At 53.8% G+C, this 18005-nt stretch overlaps 1 protein-coding gene across 1 annotated transcript in view; it reads left to right on the top strand.

Moving 5' to 3' along the window:
• Positions 1 to 16679, top strand: part of DGAT1 (diacylglycerol O-acyltransferase 1) — a 31903-nt gene extending 15224 nt beyond the window's left edge. Inside the window, exons 7-17 of the mRNA XM_087931890.1 lie at positions 607 to 726; positions 3694 to 3768; positions 5547 to 5650; positions 6500 to 6538; positions 7196 to 7237; positions 9510 to 9554; positions 10718 to 10830; positions 12742 to 12807; positions 13780 to 13867; positions 15355 to 15417; positions 15622 to 16679. Of these exons, the coding sequence (XP_087788016.1) occupies positions 607 to 726; positions 3694 to 3768; positions 5547 to 5650; positions 6500 to 6538; positions 7196 to 7237; positions 9510 to 9554; positions 10718 to 10830; positions 12742 to 12807; positions 13780 to 13867; positions 15355 to 15417; positions 15622 to 15768 (902 nt within the window). The 3' untranslated portion in view covers positions 15769 to 16679. The remainder of the gene's footprint in view (positions 1 to 606; positions 727 to 3693; positions 3769 to 5546; positions 5651 to 6499; positions 6539 to 7195; positions 7238 to 9509; positions 9555 to 10717; positions 10831 to 12741; positions 12808 to 13779; positions 13868 to 15354; positions 15418 to 15621) is intronic.
• Positions 16680 to 18005: the final 1326 nt, after the last annotated feature.

The raw sequence follows: 18005 nt of genomic DNA, 5'->3' as shown, positions 1-18005 counted from the left end.
GTATGTTCTGACCGCGGCCCGTCTGGTCTTCGGGCTATTTCATGGTTGAGGGGAGAGGGGAGAATCTGTGGGCCTCTTCCTTTCAACCTTTTAGAGCAGCGGTCTCCAAACTGGGCAGCTTGAAGACTTGTGGACTTCAACTCCCAGAATTCCTCCTCCTCCAGTCATGTTAGCTCGGGAATTCTGGGAGTTGGAAGTCTACAAGTCCTCAAGCTGCCCAGTTTGAAGACCCTTGGAATATAGAAAGAGTAGAACAGAATAAACAGCTGGAAGGGATCTTGGAGGTCTTCTAGTCCAACCCCTGCTCAAGAAGAAGACCCTATACGAGGTGTGTCCAACCACGGCCACTTTAAGACTTGTGGACTTCAGCTCCCAGGATTCCTCCTCCAGTCATATCACCTGAGGAATTCTGGGGGTTGAAGTCCACAAGTCTTAAAGCTACCAAGTTTGGGGACCCCTATTCTAGAAACCCCAAGTTCAGACAACTTCGCCCCATCCTTCCTCCTGAGCTGAGACTCGGCCATGAATTCTTTGGGGCCACCCCACCTGAGAGACCACGTGATCAGAGGAAGCCTCTCACCTTCTCTTCCCCCCCTTCTTCCACAGCTGGGGCCATCTTTGCCCTCTCGGTCCACACCGTCCTCTTCCTCAAGCTCTTCTCCTTCAGGGACGTCAACAAGTGGTGTCGCGAGAAGAAGTCTGCAAAAGCCACCCGAGGACCCCCAGGTGAGTGTGGAGGGGCCTCCTGTGATCTGGGCTCCTCTGGAGCACCCCTGTTGGGGATGGCGCCCAGGTGGGAGGAAGGGACGCTGTGAGGGGAAGGAGAGAGGAGGTGGCCCTTGGACCCTTCTGAACTCGACGCGAGCTGAGGAATGGCCTGGTCCTGGCTGAGGGCCCAGGATCACCTGGTTGCAGGTCCAGCCACTGATGACTTCAGGGGATGAGTCAGGGGCCTTTGGGCAGGAGACGGTCTTGTAGAGCAGGGGTCTTCGAACTTGGCCGCTTGAAGACTTGTGGGCTTCAACTCCCAGAATTCCTCCTCCTCCAGTCATGTTAGCTCGGGAATTCTGGGAGTTGAAATCCACAAGTCTTCAAGCTGCCAAGTTTGAAGACCCTTGGAATATAGAAAGAGTAGAACAGAATAAACAGCTGGAAGGGACCTTGGAGGTCTTCTAGTCCAACCCCTGCTCAAGAAGAAGACCCTATACAAGGTGTATCCAACCATGGCCACTTTAAGACTTGTGGACTTCCGCTCCCAGAATCCCTCTTCCTCCAGTCATATTACCTGAGGAATTCTGGGGGAGGGGGGGTGTTGAAGTCCACAAGTCTTAAATTTGCCAAGTTTGAAGACCCTTGGTTTATCTCTAAGGCAGGGGTCTCCAACCTTGGCCACTTTGAGGCTGGTGGACTTCAACTCCCAGAATTCCCGAGCTAACATGACTGAAGGAGGAGGAATTCTGGGAGTGGAAGTCCACCAGCCTTAAAGTGGCCAAGTTTGAAGACCCTTGGTTTATCTCTAAGGCAGGGGTCTCCAACCTTGGCCGCTTTAAGGCTGGTGGACTTCAACTCCCAGAATTCCCGAGCTAACATGACTGGAGGAGGAGGAATTCTGGGAGTTGAAGTCCACCAGTCTTAAAGCGGCCACAGTTGGAGGCCCCTGTTAGGTATAACATTGGTCACCTAACTAGTTTGGGTAAGATAATATATATATAAGCTATGATTCTTAGTTTAAAGTGTGTGTTACTTTAAATGCAAAGCATGTAATGTTGGGTGTGGTGTGAAAACACCATAAGAGGGAGCAAGAGATGCTGACGAGAAGCTGACGATTCCCTGACGCTTTGCTGGCAATTACTGGAGTTGCAAACGGAAGAGAGGAGTTTCTGAGTTAGTTGCATATCTCTCTCTACTGCGAGGAGATAAATTACCGGACTGTTATTTTGTAAGTGTACCGACCTCTCATTTTGGACATTGAAATTTGCAAATGAATAATCCCTGGACGGACTGAACTAAGTGTATGATATATGGACTGTTTTGACTATGCTTTACCTCTTGCTGGAATAAAACTATTTAATAGGCACTGTGTATCTGTTTTTACTGAGTGTAAGCTACACAACACTTATCTCACATATTTTGCCTGCCTGCCTGACTGCCCTGCAGATCCTTGCTAGGATGTATCCCTAACAGCCCCTGCTCTAAAGCAGTGCTCTCCAATATCGGCATCGTTAAGCCTTGGGGACTACAACTCCCAGAATTCCCGAGCTAACATGACTGAAGGAGGAGGAATTCTGGGAGTTGAAGTCCACCAGTCTTAAAGCGGCCACAGTTGGAGGCCCCTGCTCTAAAGCAGCGCTCTCCAATATCGGCATCGTTAAGCCTTGGGGACTACAACTCCCAGAATTCCCGAGCTAACATGACTGAAGGAGGAGGAATTCTGGGAGTTGAAGTCCACCAGTCTTAAAGCGGCCACAGTTGGAGGCCCCTGCTCTAAAGCAGCGCTCTCCAATATCGGCATTGTTAAGCCTTGGGGACTACAACTCCCAGAATTCCTGAGCTAACATGACTGGAGAAGGAATTCTGGGAGTTGAAGTCCACCAGTCTTAAAGCGGCCACAGTTGGAGGCCCCTGCTCTAAAGCAGCGCTCTCAATATCGGCATTGTTAAGCCTTGGGGACTACAACTCCCAGAATTCCTGAGCTAACATGACTGGAGGAGGAATTCTGGGAGTTGAATCCACAGTCGCCACATGAGCCCTGCTCAAAGCAGCGCTCCAATATCGGCATTGTTAAGCCTTGGGGACTACAACTCCCAGAATTCCTGAGCTAACATGACTGGAGGAGGAGGAATTCTGGGAGTTGAAGTCCACCAGTCTTAAAGCGGCCACAGTTGGAGGACCCTGCTCTAAAGCAGCGCTCTCCAATATCGGCATTGTTAAGCCTTGGGGACTACAACTCCCAGAATTCCTGAGCTAACATGATTGGAGAAGGAGGAATCCTGGGAGTGGAAGTCCACCAGCCTTAAAGTGGCCAAGTTTGGGGACGGACCTCTGTTGTAGAGGAACCTCAACCTGTGTTTCCTGTGTCGGCGCTCGGGGTGGCCGCCTTCCAGGGACCGTCCTCCAGGCTGCTCTTGAGCCAACCTCTCCCGGTCTGGCTGATGGGGAGCCTGCAGGTGCTGCCCTGGGATGGAAACTTCTCCGGGCTCCTTTCGGGGCTCCTGCTCGGCTCTTCTCCTGCCTGACTCAAGCCACTTCCTGCTCCAGCGGCAGGTCCTGCATCCAAAGGGGAGAGCTGCAGAGGTGGAATATTCAGCCGGTTCGGACCAGTTCTCGTGCGGACCGGCAGTGGGAATTTTGACTGGTTCAGAGAACCGGCAAATGCCACCTCTGACTACCCCCCCCTGCCCCCCCTTACCTACTTGTTTTTAGCTCAGCTGATCTGCGCGGCAGGGCCTTTTGCTGCGCCTCAGCCGAGGCTCGGGCAGCTCCCCAGCTTTGAAAGAGGCTGGCGGTTGAGCGCCGCGTGGGCATGCAAAGCGCATAGAAGCGCATAGGAAAAAAACGTGGGCACCTACCTCTGAGGAGCTTCCTTGGGACCCCCTGGAGCTCCCCCGAGAGAGGGTGGCCCAGGAAGGGGGGGTCTCTGTCTGGGTCAGGCTGGCCCCTGGTCGTCAGCCCCACCCTCTCTTTCTGTTCCAGCTTCGAGGCCACAGAAGGCCAACGGGAGTGCGGTTCCACAAGAGGTGACCTATCCAGACAACCTGAGTTACAAAGGTAAAAGTTCTCACCACTTTTTATGTCCATCCCTTCCCGCTTGTGACTGTGTATGACTGTAACTTTGTCGCTTGCATCCTAAAGATTGATACTGACTGTTTCCTAGTATGATTTAATTGCTTATTGTACCACATGACTATTATTAAGTGTGGTACTTAATATGGTTCTGGACTCTCTTGATGAATGTATTTTTTCTTTTATGTACACTGAGAGCCTTTGCACCAAGACAGATTCCTTGGGTGTCCAATTACACTTGGCCAATAAATAATTCAATTAATTTCTATTCCATTCCATTCCTTTCTATTTCTATTTCTATTCTATTTCTATTCTATTCTTTGTCTGTCTGTCTGTCTGTCTATCTACCTATCATCTATCTGATTGCTTATTGTGCCCTATGACTATTAAGTGTTGTACCTGATGATTCTTGACCCTTGATGAATATATCTTTTATGTACCCTGAGAGCATTTGCACCAAGACAAATTCCTTGTGTGTCCAATCACACTTGGCTAATAAAGAATTCTATTCTATTCTATTCTAGCCTATTCTATATTCCATTCCATTCTATTCTATGTTCTATTCTATGTTCTATTCTATTCCTATTCTATTCATTCTGAATTCTCTATTCTACTTATATTCTACTCTATTCTGTTCTTCTATTCTAATTAATATACATTCCATTCCATTCTCTTCTCTTCTCTTCTCTTCTCTTCTCTATTCTATTCTAATTAATATACATTCCATTCTTTTCTCTTCTCTATTCTACTCTACTCTATTCTTCCTTTCCCTTTCCTTTCCTTTCCTTTCCTTTCCTTTCCTTTCCTTTCCTTTCCTTTCCCCATCCGTCCATCTATCTGATTTGATTGCTTATTGTTCCCTATGACTGTCATTAAGTGTTGTTCCTTATGATTTTTGATTCTTGACAAATGTATTTTTTCTTTTATGTACACTGAGAGCATTTGCACTGAAGAGAAATTCCTTGCGTGTCCAATCACACTTGACCAGGAAAGAATTCTATTCTATTCTTTTTTCTTTCTTTCTTTCTTTCTTTCTTTCTTTCTTTCTTTCTTTCTTTCTTTCTTTCTTTCTTTCTTTCTTTCTTTTTCTTTTTCTTTTTCTTTCTTTTCTTTTCTTTTCTTTTCTTTTCTTTTCTTTTCTTTTCTTTCTTTTCTTTTCTTTTCTTTTCTTTTCTTTTCTTTCTTTATCTATCTATCTATCTATCTTCTATCTATCTATCTATATCATGATTGCTTATTGTACCCTATGAGTATTATCAAGTACCTGATGATTCTTGACTCTGGCCGAATGAGTCTTTTCTTCTGTGTACACTGAGAGCCTTTGCACCAAGACAGATTCCTTGGGTGAAAAAGAATCCTGTTCTATTCCATAATCCTTTCCTGGAGCAAAAGCGGTTGCAGGAATAGAGAGGCCGGATCTGGTGTTTTCTTTGGGTGCAAACTACCTGCTCCACCCCCTTTCTCCCCAGGACTTCTCCCTCCCCCACCCCCGTTATCCATCTTTGGCCAATGTCAAAGTTTCGGGTCCTTTGGCCGACGGGCCCCCCGTGCCCACCCATTCCCTGCCTTCTCTTAGGTGATCCTTGGGCCGGATTGGGACACGTCCCCCCGGTTGGGCCGGCACGGCCTGCATCCCAGACACCCTGCGCCCCCCCCCCCTGCCAATTCCATTCTCCCCTTCGTGGGAGAAGGACCCCCCGGCCTTGGCTTTTGGCCCTCCATGAGGGTACACCCCTCTCTCTTTCTCTCCCCCCGCCCCGCAGACCTGTACTACTTCCTGCTGGCCCCGACTCTGTGCTACGAGCTGAACTTCCCTCGTTCCCCTCGGATCCGGAAGCGCTTCCTCCTCCGGAGGCTCTTCGAGATGGTGAGCCTCTTTCTGGGAAGGGGGGGGGGCTCGGGGGGCTCAGGAGGAGGAAGGGGGGGCTGCTCCCCGTGGGGCGGGGCTGCCTGCCGGAGGACAGTGAAGCCTGGGATTTGCAATGGTTCATTTAGTGGCCGTTTGAAGTTACAACCCTGGCAAAAGGGACTTGTGGCCGTTTTTCATGCTTAGCGACTGTCGCACCCTCCCACGTGGGTCCCGTGATCAGAATTCAGAGGCTTGGAAAACTGGCTCGCGTTTATGACAGTGGCCGCATCCCGGGGGCCATTTGATCTGCTTTTGCGACCTTGGTGACGAGCCCAAGTCAGTGGGGAGGCCAGATTTAGCTAAGAACCGTGTTACTCGCTTAACGACGGAAGCGATTTGCTTAGCTGTGGCAAGAAAGGTCGTAAAGTGGAGCAAAGCTCACTTCCGCTTAGCCACGGACATCGGGGCTTCAGTTGTGGCCAGACGTAGAGGGCTTCCTGTCCCTCGAGGTTGGCGGGAGGACCCCTGTCACCACCTCCGCAGGCGGCTCAGCTGAGGAGTGAGCTACACTGGCTGCATTGGCCACGGGAGGTGCCTGGGTCATCTAGGCTGACCCCCAGTGGCCTGAGGGGATGCCGGGCGGGTCCTCCTGCAGCCAGAGCAGGTTGCCCTGGAGGCCCCGCCCGACTCCAAGGAGAGCAGCTCCACTCAGCTCCAGGCCACGGTGTCCGTGGGAATTGCCCGTTGCCCTTGGGTTTCGGGAAAGCTGCAAGCTGCACCTGCAGAGGGCCAGGGAGCGGTTGGGCTGAGCCAGGGCTGGCTGGGCTGGTTGCCCTCACCCCGGCTTTCCTCCTCTTCCTCCCCCAGCTCTTCTTTCTGCAGCTGCTGGTGGGGCTGATTCAGCAGGTAAGTGGGGGGATCTGGGCCTGCCCTCCCCCTCCCGCCCCCCCCGGGACTCCAAGGATGAGCCATCGAGAGAGAGGGGGCTCCCTGGGGCAGGTTCGCCTCTCATGAGGATAACCGGCTCTACCTGAAGCTGGTGCACCCAAAACTGGGAGGGGGAGGCCCTGGGGGGAGGGGGAGGACTGTAGGATTGTCCCCTCCCCGGAGATGGCTGCTGTTCCCTTCTGGGCCGAGGACAAGGACCAGCTCTCAGCCCCGCCTAGAGACGCTGGTGCTTAAATCCGAAGACCAGCAGGGACTCTGATCCCGACCACGGAGGAGTCTTTCCAGCCTTCGGTGGAGGGAGGGGGTCCAGCGTGGGCTTCAGGGAGCCCAAGACCCCCCGAGGCTTCCTCAGGCTTGATGGCTGGGAGGGCAGGCCTGTCCCAAGCTCAGGAGCCCCCTCCCCAGCCTGGCTCCCTTTGAGGGGACCAGAATGGCCCCTTCCGGTCAAGGCTCCTCTAGAACAGCTGTTGGGGGCCCCATTGGCAAGGAGAGGGGTCCCCTCAGCCCGAGAGCGTGTCTTGAGTCCCAGGGCAAGAGAGCCACCCTTGGGGGGGGGGTGGTTCAGGCTGTACAACGTGACCCATAACTGATCTGCTCCTGGTGTTCCTCTTCTAGTGGATGGTGCCCACAATCCAGAACTCCATGAAGCCTTTCCGGGTAAGCGCCCCTTTTATTCCCCCCAGGCTGAAGGCGCTTGGAGCACCAGAGACTAGAAGCTGGTGTGGATAAAGGAGAACATTTGTAGCTCAGGGCTGTTAGGTTTTGCGGCAGAAATTCCACTCCAGAAAAGCACCCACAGTTGGCTGATTCAGCAGGATTCGCGCACTACTTTATCTACATAATAAATGAGTAATACCAATAGTAGATTCTTCCAGCGTGGAAAAGTTACAACCCAACACAAACAGCAGCTTCAGAGCTCAGAACAGATTACTTTCCATTTCCCTTTAGAGCTGAGAGCAGACGCCCAGATTCCTCCCAGTCTCGGCTCCCAATTCAGCTCCCAGAACTTGTTAACCATGTCTCTGCCAGTTCATGAATAGTCTGACAAAACGGGGGTTTCTTGGTGCTCTCTGAGCTTGGCGGTTTTCTTGCAGACGTCTCATGACCCTAACTAGGGAGCATCATCCGTGCTAGAAGTTGCCTCATTCCCTTCCAGCACGGATGACGTTCCCCCTACTTGGGTCATGAAACATCTGCAAGAAAAACAAGACCAGAGCGTGCCAGAGTTCAGTAAAATCAAAGGTCAACAAGCCTAAAGAGAACAGAAAGACCACAAAATACCTCCCCTCCCACGGTCAACAGCCAGATAAGCCCCGATTAACTCCAAGATTAAGATTGGACCATTGGCCAGGATGTAAACAATACCCAATTCAGGAAACTGCCAAGCTAACAGCAAACAGCCCAGCCAAAGAAGCTCCGCGACCAACCCCACCAACACGGACAGCGCAAACCGCTAGAATAGGAATCTTCTAGCCCTGGTGGTGATGACCCCCAGTTTGGGTCATGAAACATCTGCATCAGTACAACCTCAGAGAACACCAAGGACCCCTCGGGGGAGGGATTCAGCCGGCTTGGGCTGGTTCAAACGAACCGGATGTTCACGTTTACATTTGGTTTGCCAAACCGGACCGACCTGCTGGCCCCCGCCCACCCCTCCCTCCCAGGAGTTTCCACGCGGCCCGTTTTGGGTGCAGGTAAGTGCAGGGCCCGCGTGGAGGCTCTGGAAGGGCAAAAAAGGGGCCGGACAGGAAGGCCCGGAAATGGGCCTGTTTCCGGCTTTCAGAATGCCTCCGGAGTCTGGGGGAGGCTGTTTTAACCCTCCTAGAGGCCCAAGGGAAGCCTCCGGACTATGGGGAAGGGGATAAAATGGCCCTCCTGGACGTTCTGGCACCATGGCCACAGACCCCCAGCAACCGGACAGCGAACCGGTTGCTGGTACTTTTGAATCCCAGCCCCGCAAGGACCCCCTCAGCAGCTTTTCTGCTTTGAGGGGAGGGCATAGCTCTGGAAGACGTGTCCTCATTGGACAGACCCCCTCCTCCTCATTGTTTGTGATAAAAATAGCCCTGCTTTCCTCCCACCTGGAGGACCCCTCTATGGTTGGACCTCCCCAGTCTTGTCTCCCCCTGCAGTGGGAGTGGGAGGTCTGCTTCTCAGCAGGTGGCGAGGAAAAGCATTTTGACCCCAAGTTTTGCCTTTTCCCCAGCCGTGTGGGCTGGGTGTCTTAAGGACGCTGAGCAGTATCGCTCAACGGTCAGCTTTAGCAGAATAACGAGAGTTGGAGGGGACCTTGGAGGTCTTCTGGTCCAACCCCCTACTCAAGCAGGAGACCCTGGACCAGGGGTCTCCAACCTTGGCAACTTTTAAGGCTTGTGGACTTCAACTCCCAGAGTTCCTCAGCCAGCTTTGCTGGGAGCCATTGTTCAGCTTTGCTGGCTGAGGAACTCTGGGAGTTGAAGTCCACAAGCCTTAAAAGTTGCCAAGGTTGGAGACCCCTGACTTAGATGACCCTTCTGGTCTCTTCCAACTCTATCATTCATGGCTGGCTGAGGAACTCTGGGAGTTGAAGTCCCCAAGTCTTAAAGTTGCCAAGGTTGGAGACCCCTGCCCTATATACCATTCCAGACTAATAGCTGTCCAGTCTCTTAAAAAAAAATCTTCGGTGTTGGAGAATCCACAACTTCTGGAGGCAAATTCCAGGCCTGTAGGCTTCAGCCCCCTGGAAATTTCAGCCATTGCCTTGCTGGCTAAGAAATTATGGGTGTCGAAGCCCACCTCTCTGGAACCTTGAGAAGTTTGGGGGACTCAGACCCTGACATGCCTCAGCCAAGTGGGATGGTGTCTGGTGGGGTATCGTTGAGTGGCTGGGAGAGACGGGGCCGCAGCTGCCTTGGCTAAGGAGAAAACTAAGGCCAGTCTTGCTTTGCAGGACATGGACTACTCCAGGATCATCGAGCGTCTCCTGAAGTTGGCTGTAAGTACCGCAGAGGGCTTGGCTGGGAATCCTGGGAGCCGTAGTCTCGATTCGGGAGGCAGGAGATGAGGCTCAGCTGGGAAGGGGGTGGCGGCTGGTGTGCAGTGTTGGGGACACAAACAGGGTTCTTTAAGGTAAGTTGGCAGCTCCAGTTCTGGGCCCCCCCTGCAGGATTGTGGCTGTCCCTGGAACGCGTCTTTCAGGACAGACTTCAAAAGGGCCCCGCCCTGCATCAGAGGCCCCAAGCCTGCCTAGATTGGCTCTAGGGAAGCTCAGTAGAAACTCTTCCCTAAAGACAGGTGGGAATTGCTCTCTGGGTTCTCCACTTCTGGTCTGATGAGGAAGTTGCTCCCAGAAGCTCTTTTTCTTTCAGAGCAGGGCTCTCCAACTTTGGTCTTCTGACCTCGGTGTCCCCAAAAAGCACGAAGCCGACGCTTTGTCCCGGCAAAACCCCTTTTCTTAAACGAAGGCGAATTTCTTGCATTCACCGTCCGCCAAAGGCCTGGCCAACCGTCTTTCCAGGGTGCGATTAGGAGCACGGACTTTATCTAGCCTGGAGAGCTGCCAAGTAACTATTTCCAAACTGCAGTGCTGACAAGGAAGGACTCAGCAAAGCATCTCTTGAGATGCACAGACATTTCTTCACACGGCTGCAACGGACAAATTGTTTCCTGCAAAAGCCCACCCCCTTACGCTCCTCTTTTAATCCCTAGGGGAGGGCCCTGTGGCCTTACTCCCACATTGACCTTGAGTTCTTAATTGTGCCTTCCTTTCGGCAGTTCTGTGCATGCGCAGGCTGGGAACCGGTTCCAGAAGCTCCCCCGCCTCACTGTTGTCCAAGCCCGAAGGCAGGGGGGTGACTGCCAGCCCACCCTGGCCCCACCTCTGCCTCTGATGCAGAGCCCTCGTTCAGGAATGGCCCAGGTTCTTCCCCAACCTCCTCACTGTCCGACTCTGCTGCCAGCTCCGCCAGCCACCAGTGGGCCACCACATTTGACCACTTTGAAGACGTGTGGGCTTAAACTCTTCAGAATTCTTCAGCCAGCGACGAATTCTGGGAGCTGAAGTCCACAAGTCTTGAAAGTGGCCCAGGTTGGAGACCCCTGCTCCAGAGGAGCCCCCGGGGAACCCATGGGCCTTCTTTTTGTCTCGCATCTCCGCAGGTTCCCAATCACTTGATCTGGCTCATCTTCTTCTACTGGTTCTTCCACTCCAGCCTGAATTTTATAGCTGAGATCTTGCAGTTCGGCGACCGAGAGTTTTACCGGGATTGGTGGTGAGTTGGCTGGGCGTGTGTGTGTGTGTGTGTGTGTGTGTGTGTGTGTGTGTGTGTGTAATGACTGGGCCACGCAGAGGAGACCCTACCTTTTGGCATGTTGGTCCAAACTGGTCAGAATGGCACTGGATTGCCTGGATTACGGCAGCCTCTGAGCCTTTCACAAAGGTTGCAAGCAAATCCGTTTGGATAAGGAAGGGGAAAAGGGCCCTCCCACATCCCCTGAATTGGTTGTGGTATGTAGGACCAAGCAAACATTTCAGTCAGTCAGTCAGAATAGAGCTGGAAAGGACCTTGGAGGTCTTCTAGTCCAACCCCCGTGCTCAAACAGGAGACCCAAAACCATTCCAGACAAACGGCTGTCCAGTCTCTTCTTGAAGACCTGCAGTGTTGGAGCATCTACAACTTCTGGTGGCAACTTCTGTTCCACTGGTTAATTGTCCTCCCAGTCAGGAAATTCCTCCCTATTTCTAGGTTGCTGCTCTCCTTGGTTAGTTTCCACCCATTGCTGCTTCTCCTGCCTTCAGGTGTTTTGGGAAATAGCTTGACCCCTTCCTCCTCTCTGGGGCAGCCCCTCAAACATTGGAAGGCTGCTCTCCTGCCTCCCCTGGTCCTTCTCTTCCCTAGACCAGTCAGGCCCAGTTCCTGCAACCATTCTTTATATTTAGAATAGAATAACAGAATAGGAAGGGACCTTGTAGGTCACCTAGTCCAACCCCCGCCCAAGGATTCCTGCAAATATTGGAAGGCTGCTCTCCTGCCTCCCCTGGTCCTCCTCTTCCCTGGACCAGTCAGGCCCAGTTCCTGCAACCGTCCCTCGTAGGTTTGAGCCCCCAGCCTTTCTTTTCTCTGCACTACCAATTGCCAATTCCTGCAATGTGTTTGTCTCTCGCATCCCATCAACCCGTCAATCAGAATAGAGCTGGAAGGGACCCTGGAGGTCTTCTAGTCCAACCCCCGTGCTCAAGCAGGAGGCCCTGCTGTCCAGGGATGGAGCACCCGCAACCTCTGTCCCCCAGGTTAATTGTCCTCCCTGTCGGGAAGTTTCCGCTTAATTCCCGGTTGCTTCTCTCCTGGATGAGTTTCCCTCCATCCTCCAGGTGATTGTCTCAACTACTCTCCCTCCCGCCACCTCCTCCTGTTCAGCTGCACACAAGACCGTCCTAGCCATGGGCCAGTGGGTGTGTGTGTGTGTCCTACCGGTTCGGCCAAACCGGAAGTAAAAAATGCTGGCCCAACCAGTATTTCCGACAATCAGCTGGGCCGCATGACTTAGATTGGCTAGAAAGCAGGAAATGGTGGGATTTCTTGCTTTCTAGCTAATCTAAATCGTGTGGCACGGCTGATTCCCTGCCCCTCGCTTCAACACACTTTTTTTTCCTCAGCACCCTGAGGCCCACTAGGCCAAAAATGGTGTTTGTGTGTCTGTGTGTGTGCGAAAAAAAAAAAAAGACAGAAAGAGGGAGGGATGGATGGGAGAAAGAAAGAGAAAAAAAAAAGAAAGGGAAGGAGAGAGGGAGGGGAAAAGGAGAGGAAGGAAGGACGCAAACCTTGGCACTGGGTGCAGCTTTAGAGGATGCTTTGAAACAGCACAGCAGTGCAGGGCTGGAAGGTACCTGGAGGTCATCCAGTCCAACCCCCCCCCCCGCTCTAGAAAGTGAGCTTGTCTTTTGACCCTTCCGGTCACATGACCACATAGCCACGCCCACAGAACCAGTGGTAAAAGCCATTCGAATCCCACCCACTGGAGAGGGCTCCGGGTCGCGGGAGACCCCCAGAAGGGAAGGAGGGGTCTTATCAGAAGGAGAAGGGGGGGGGGGAGAAAGGCTTAGGAGCATAGAGACGAACGGTTTTTTTCCTAGACCAGCCCCCCCCTCCCGTGCCCTTTCTGATCCCGCCTCTCTTTTGCAGGAACTCGGAGTCCGTGACATATTTCTGGCAGAATTGGAACATCCCGGTCCACAAGTGGTGCCTCAGGTAGGACACGTCACACGCCAGGCAGCCCCAGACTTACGACCATTCGTTTAGTGACGGTTCAAAGTTTACGCCGGGACCCCAAGTTGCCCCACTTAACGACCGTTGCAGCAACCGGCTGATCCGAATCGGCCCCCCAGCTCGTATTTACGACGGTTAACTGGAGCGACTCCCTTAACGGCTGTGGGAAAAGGAAGGTCACGAGGAGGAAGCACGGCCCAAATAACAAGCGCCTCGCTTAGCAACGGGAACGTTGGTTTCCCTTGTACGTCGAGGGCTGCCGGCCAGGAAGGGGGAGTGGGGCACACTGGTTACTTCTGAGACGGGGTCCCCCACCCGCCCTTCTCATTTGAGGACGGAGTCGTCCCGAAAGCCAGAAAAACCCCTTGAGCATCGGGGAAGAGGAATATGGGATCTGGAGTTTGCCTGCCTTTTCCGAGTGGAAGGAGGCCTGGGCCCAGCTGGCAGGACCGGACTGGCTTTAACCCCCCCCTCCCCCCACCCTCTTTCAGAGGTTGGTGTCCTCCTGGGGGCAGAAGCCCCCATTTCCCTTGGAGCTCCTATGCCCTCTGCGCCGGCTTGAGCCAGGGCTGCCAGCAATCTGGAAGGCCCCATCCTCGGATCTTCTCTACGGCAGGGGTCTCCAACCTTGGCCCCTTTAAGCCTGGAGGACTTCAACTCCCAGCATTCCCCAGCCAGCAAAGGTTGGGGACCCCTGGCATGAGAGCAAAGCTGGCTGGGGGATGCTGGGAGTTGAATTCCTCCAGGCTTAAAGGGGCCGAGGTTGGAGACCCCTGCCCAGCTGGCTCTTCCTAAGTCCAAGCCGGCAAGGATGCCCAGGTGACACCCGAGTCCCCCTGGTGCCCTTTGAGGTCATAACGGTGGGGGGCTTAAGGGGGGCAGCGGCCTCCTCCTGGTCGGCCTTTTGGGGGCCAGGCTCCTAAGGGTGGGCTCTCTCCCTTTTTTTGGCCCCAGGCATTTCTACAAGCCCATGATGAGGAAGGGAGCTAGCAAGTGCACGGCTCAGGTGGCCGTCTTCCTCGCGTCTGCTTTCTTCCACGAGGTTAGTGCTCCTCTCCTTTAACTTGCAGGGGGGATAACCCCAAATGGACACTCAGGGGTCCTTGGCGCGCTCGGAGCTTTTCTTGCGGACGTTTCATCACCCAGCTGGGTGGGTGGAGAGGAGGAGGAGGAGGAGGAAGGGGGGGGAGGAGGAAGGAGGGGGACTGTTGGGGACTTTCTGAGCTTGATGGTTTTCGTGCAGGTGTTTCATTACCTAAACTCAGTGACATCATCAGTGTTAACGATCAGCACTAGTGATGCGTTCCCTAGTTGGGTCATGAAACGTCTGCAAGGAAACCCTTCTACTCCTCCCTTCCCTCTCCTCCTCCTCCTCCTCCTCCCCTCTTCTCTTCTGACACTGATAACGCTCCCTAGTTTGGATCATGAAGCATCAGTGGCGCAGGGCAGTATTGTGGGGCTACTTCTGCTACCTGCCGGCTGCCTGCAATTTGACAGTTCAAATCCCACCAGGCTCCAGGTTGACTCAGCCTTCCGCCCTTCCGAGGTGGGTAAAATGAGGACCCAGATTATTGGGGGCCAGAGGCTGACTCTGTAAACTGCTTAGAGAGGGCTGTAAAAGCAATGAGAAAGCGGTATATAAGTCCAAGGGCTATTGTTTCTCCTCCCTCCCCCCTCCCTCCCTCCCTCCCTCCCTCCCTCCCTCCTCTTTCCCTCCCTCTTTCTTTCTTTCTTTCCTTCCTTCTTTCTTTCTTTCTTTCTTTCTTTCTTTCTTTCTTTCTTTCTTTCTTTCTTTTCTTTCTTTCTTTCTTTCTCCCTCTCCCTCTCTCTCTCTCTCTCTCTCTCTCTCTCTCTCTCTCTCTCTCTCTCTCTTTCTTTCTTTCTTTCTTTCTTTCTTTTTCTTTCTTTCTGTCGACTCAGCCTTCCGTCCTTCTGAGGTGGTCAAATGAGGACCCAAAATTGTTGAGGGCCAGAGGCTGACTCCGTAAACCGCTTAGAGAGGGATGTCAAAGCACTGTGAAGCGCGGTACATGAGTCTAGGTGCTAGTGCTACGGGGAAGGCAGGAAGGGGCCTTGTGGCTCAATGCTTGGAGTTCAGTATTGCAGGCTAACTCTGCCCGCAGCCAGGAGTTCGATTCTCACCGGCTCAATGCAAGAGGCTGGCCCATGTAACCTGCTCGGAGAGGGCTGGAAGGCACGGTGGGGCGATATATTAAGTGCTGTCTGCCAAAAACGCCCACCAAGCTCAAGAGAAGCCCCGGGGGCCCCTCCGGGCTGCTTCAGACCTTGGGTGTGGCTGAAGGGAGGCCCGTAGCCCGCTTTCTTTCCCTAGGCCTCCTTCCCAGCAGAGCCGCGTTTTGGCAGGTGCTGCTACGTCCCTTTAAGCCCCCACGTCCTCCCTTCGTGGGCTCCATCCGTGTCCCTGGCCGAGACAACCGACCTCTCTCCCCCACGAGAGAGCAGCGTTCTTGGTGCCACCACCCCCTCCTCGCCTCGGAGCTCATTCCCCCTTTCTCTCCCCCCCGGCAGTACCTGGTGAGCGTCCCCTTGAAGATGTTCCGGCTGTGGGCGTTCATGGGCATGGCGGCTCAGGTGAGATTGGGGAGCCATTGGCAGGTGGGGAGGCTGCCCTCTCCTCCCTCTTTCCAGCTGGCCTCTTTGGGCCAGGGGCCCTCCAACCTTGGTGGACTTCAACTCCCAGCATTCCCCTTGGCTGAGGTTGGAGGCCCCTCAACCCCGCCCTCTCCTGCTCCCTCCCCTCTCTAAGCGTCTGCTGGTCTCTTTCCCCGTCCCCAGATCCCCCTGGCCTGGTTCGTGGGCCGCTTCCTCCGGGGCAACTACGGGAACGCGGCGGTGTGGATGTCTCTGATCATCGGCCAGCCCATCGCCGTCCTCATGTACGTCCACGACTATTACGTGCTGAATTACGAGGGAAGCCAGTGACCGACTCTTCCTCTCTCTTTCCGCTGGCCCGAGGCTCCCCTTTTTCCCCTGAGGATCGGGGTGTGTTTGTGGGGGGGCTGGTTGTGGGCAGCCTCCCCTTTCCAATCTTTCCTCCTGCCTCCCGGGAGGCCCAGATCCATTGAGGGCCACCAGCCCGGGCAACGATGGCCGATTCTCCTCTGGAAAGGGAGGGGGCGAGCGGCCTCGTGTGTGTTATCTTGTGTGTGTGTGTGTTGTGTGTGTGTGAGCGAGATGGCTGCCCATCCGGTATCCTTTGTGTCCGAATATACTGGATTCAACGCAATAACCCTCCGGGTGCCCCAGTCTTTAGCTGGTCCTCTGGCAGGATTCGATCCTCCCTTGAGCCGTTGCCTTCCACCCGTGCAATAGACGCGGAGACTGATGCCAACCGTGCCTGGCAGGGCAGAGGGGAAGGCAGGCCACTTGGGCCGGAGGGGGGTGGGGGTGGGGGCAAAAGGGGCTGCCTCCCCGGCACTTTAGAAGGACTCAGGTTTATTTGGGGGCCTCCCCAGTTCCATCGGCGGAGGAGAGCAGCGTCCCCCGTCCTTCCCTCCTGCGCCCCCCTTGCGGTCTGCCGTCGTTCACGGGCCTGCCCTTTCCCTAGAACCGGGGAGTAAGGCTGCCCTTTGCTCCTCCCACTGGCCCGCACTCCCGGTCCTCCGTCCAGACACAAGTGGGGTTGAGCTCTGCACAGCCACCGGTCCCTTTGGGGCAGCGGTCCCTGGGACTCTCTCCTTCCGTGAGGCTGGCAGGAGCCACGTCCGGTTCCCAGGGTGGGCGGGGGTGACCCCGTGGCCCAACCGTCTTTTTTTTGTCGACCCAGCGAAGAGTTTTTAGAGTTTGCAGAATGTATCTGCCCGGTACCAAGTGATTAAAGCATATTTTCAAAAGGTTTCTGTCTCTGTGTGGTGGCGGCAGTGGGGGAGGATCCCCTTGAGAGAAAGCAGCCAGAAGGGGGGAGGGCGGGAATCTGGTGAAGGGCGGAGCGCCAGCCAACCCAAAGGTGAAGCCAGAGGCATTTGCTGCAGGTAGGCAGGAGGGAAAGGGGGGGGAAAAGGGCGGGGGGTGGGGGAAGCGACTTTAAAGACCTGTGGACTTCAACTCCCAGAATTCCTCAGGGCTGTTTTGGAAAACGGGATGAGTCAGGGTGGTTGCAGTGGTTAGAGTGCAGTACTGCAGGCTCCTTCTGCCGGCTGCCTGCAATTTGGCAGTTCAAGCCTCGCCAGGCTCAAGGTTGACCCAGCCTTCCGTCCTTACGAGGTGGGTAAAACGAGGACCCAGATTGTTGGGGACAAGAGGCTGACTCTGTAAACCGCTTAAAGAGGGCTGGGAAGCATTGCAAAGCGGTATATAAGTCTTAAGTGTTATTGCTATCGAAGGCCTGGAAAGATGTGAAGTTTGTGGCAAAGAGTAAGTTTTCCCCCTGGGTCTGGAGGGTCTCTTGGCAAGGCCATCTTCGGGGACAGCCCGGAACTGAGGAGAACAGGGTGATCCAGCACAACAGAAAAGCCATTTCTCCACTCTTTTTTCCATATTTATTTGCATCCCGCCTTTATTATGATTTTTATTTTAATGTCTCAAGATATCAAACACACACCACTTTCCTTCCACCTCCTATTTTCCCCACCCTCTGAGGAACAACAACCCTGTGAGGTGGGTTAGGTTGAAAAAGGAGTGGCCCAAAGTCACCCAGCCAGCTTACATGGTTAAGGCAGGGCTAGAACTCATTGCTTTCCAGCCTGATGTCTTATCCATTAGGCCAGATGGTAGCATTTTGAGACTCTAGAAAGAGTGCAGAGAAGAGCAACCAGGATGATTAGAGGGACTGGAGGCTAAAACCTATGATGGACGGTTGCAGGAACTGGGTTTGGCTAGTCTAGTAAAGAGAAGGACCAGGGGAGACAGGATAACAGTCTCCCAATATTTGAGGGGCTGCCCCAGAGAGGAGGAAGGGGGTCAAGCTATTCTCCAAGGCACCTGAAGGTCAGACAAAGAAGACTGGATGGAAACTGACCGAGGAGAGATTCAACCTGGAAACAAGGAGAAACTTTCTGACAGTGAGAACAATCAGCTGATGGAACAGAAGTTGCCCTCGGAAGTTGTGGGAGCTTCATCCCTGGAGGCTTTCAAGAAGAACCTGGACTTCCCTCTGTCAGAAATGGTGTAGGGTCTCCTGCTTGGGCAGGGGGCTGGACTAGATGACCTACAGGGTCCCT

The sequence above is a fragment of the Pseudonaja textilis genome, chromosome 3 (genome assembly GCF_049901715.1).
Source record: "Pseudonaja textilis isolate UNSWEBS1 chromosome 3, rPseTex1.2, whole genome shotgun sequence".
NCBI classification, from domain to species: Eukaryota; Metazoa; Chordata; class Lepidosauria; order Squamata; family Elapidae; genus Pseudonaja; species Pseudonaja textilis.
This window is presented reverse-complemented; position numbering and strand designations above follow the sequence as displayed.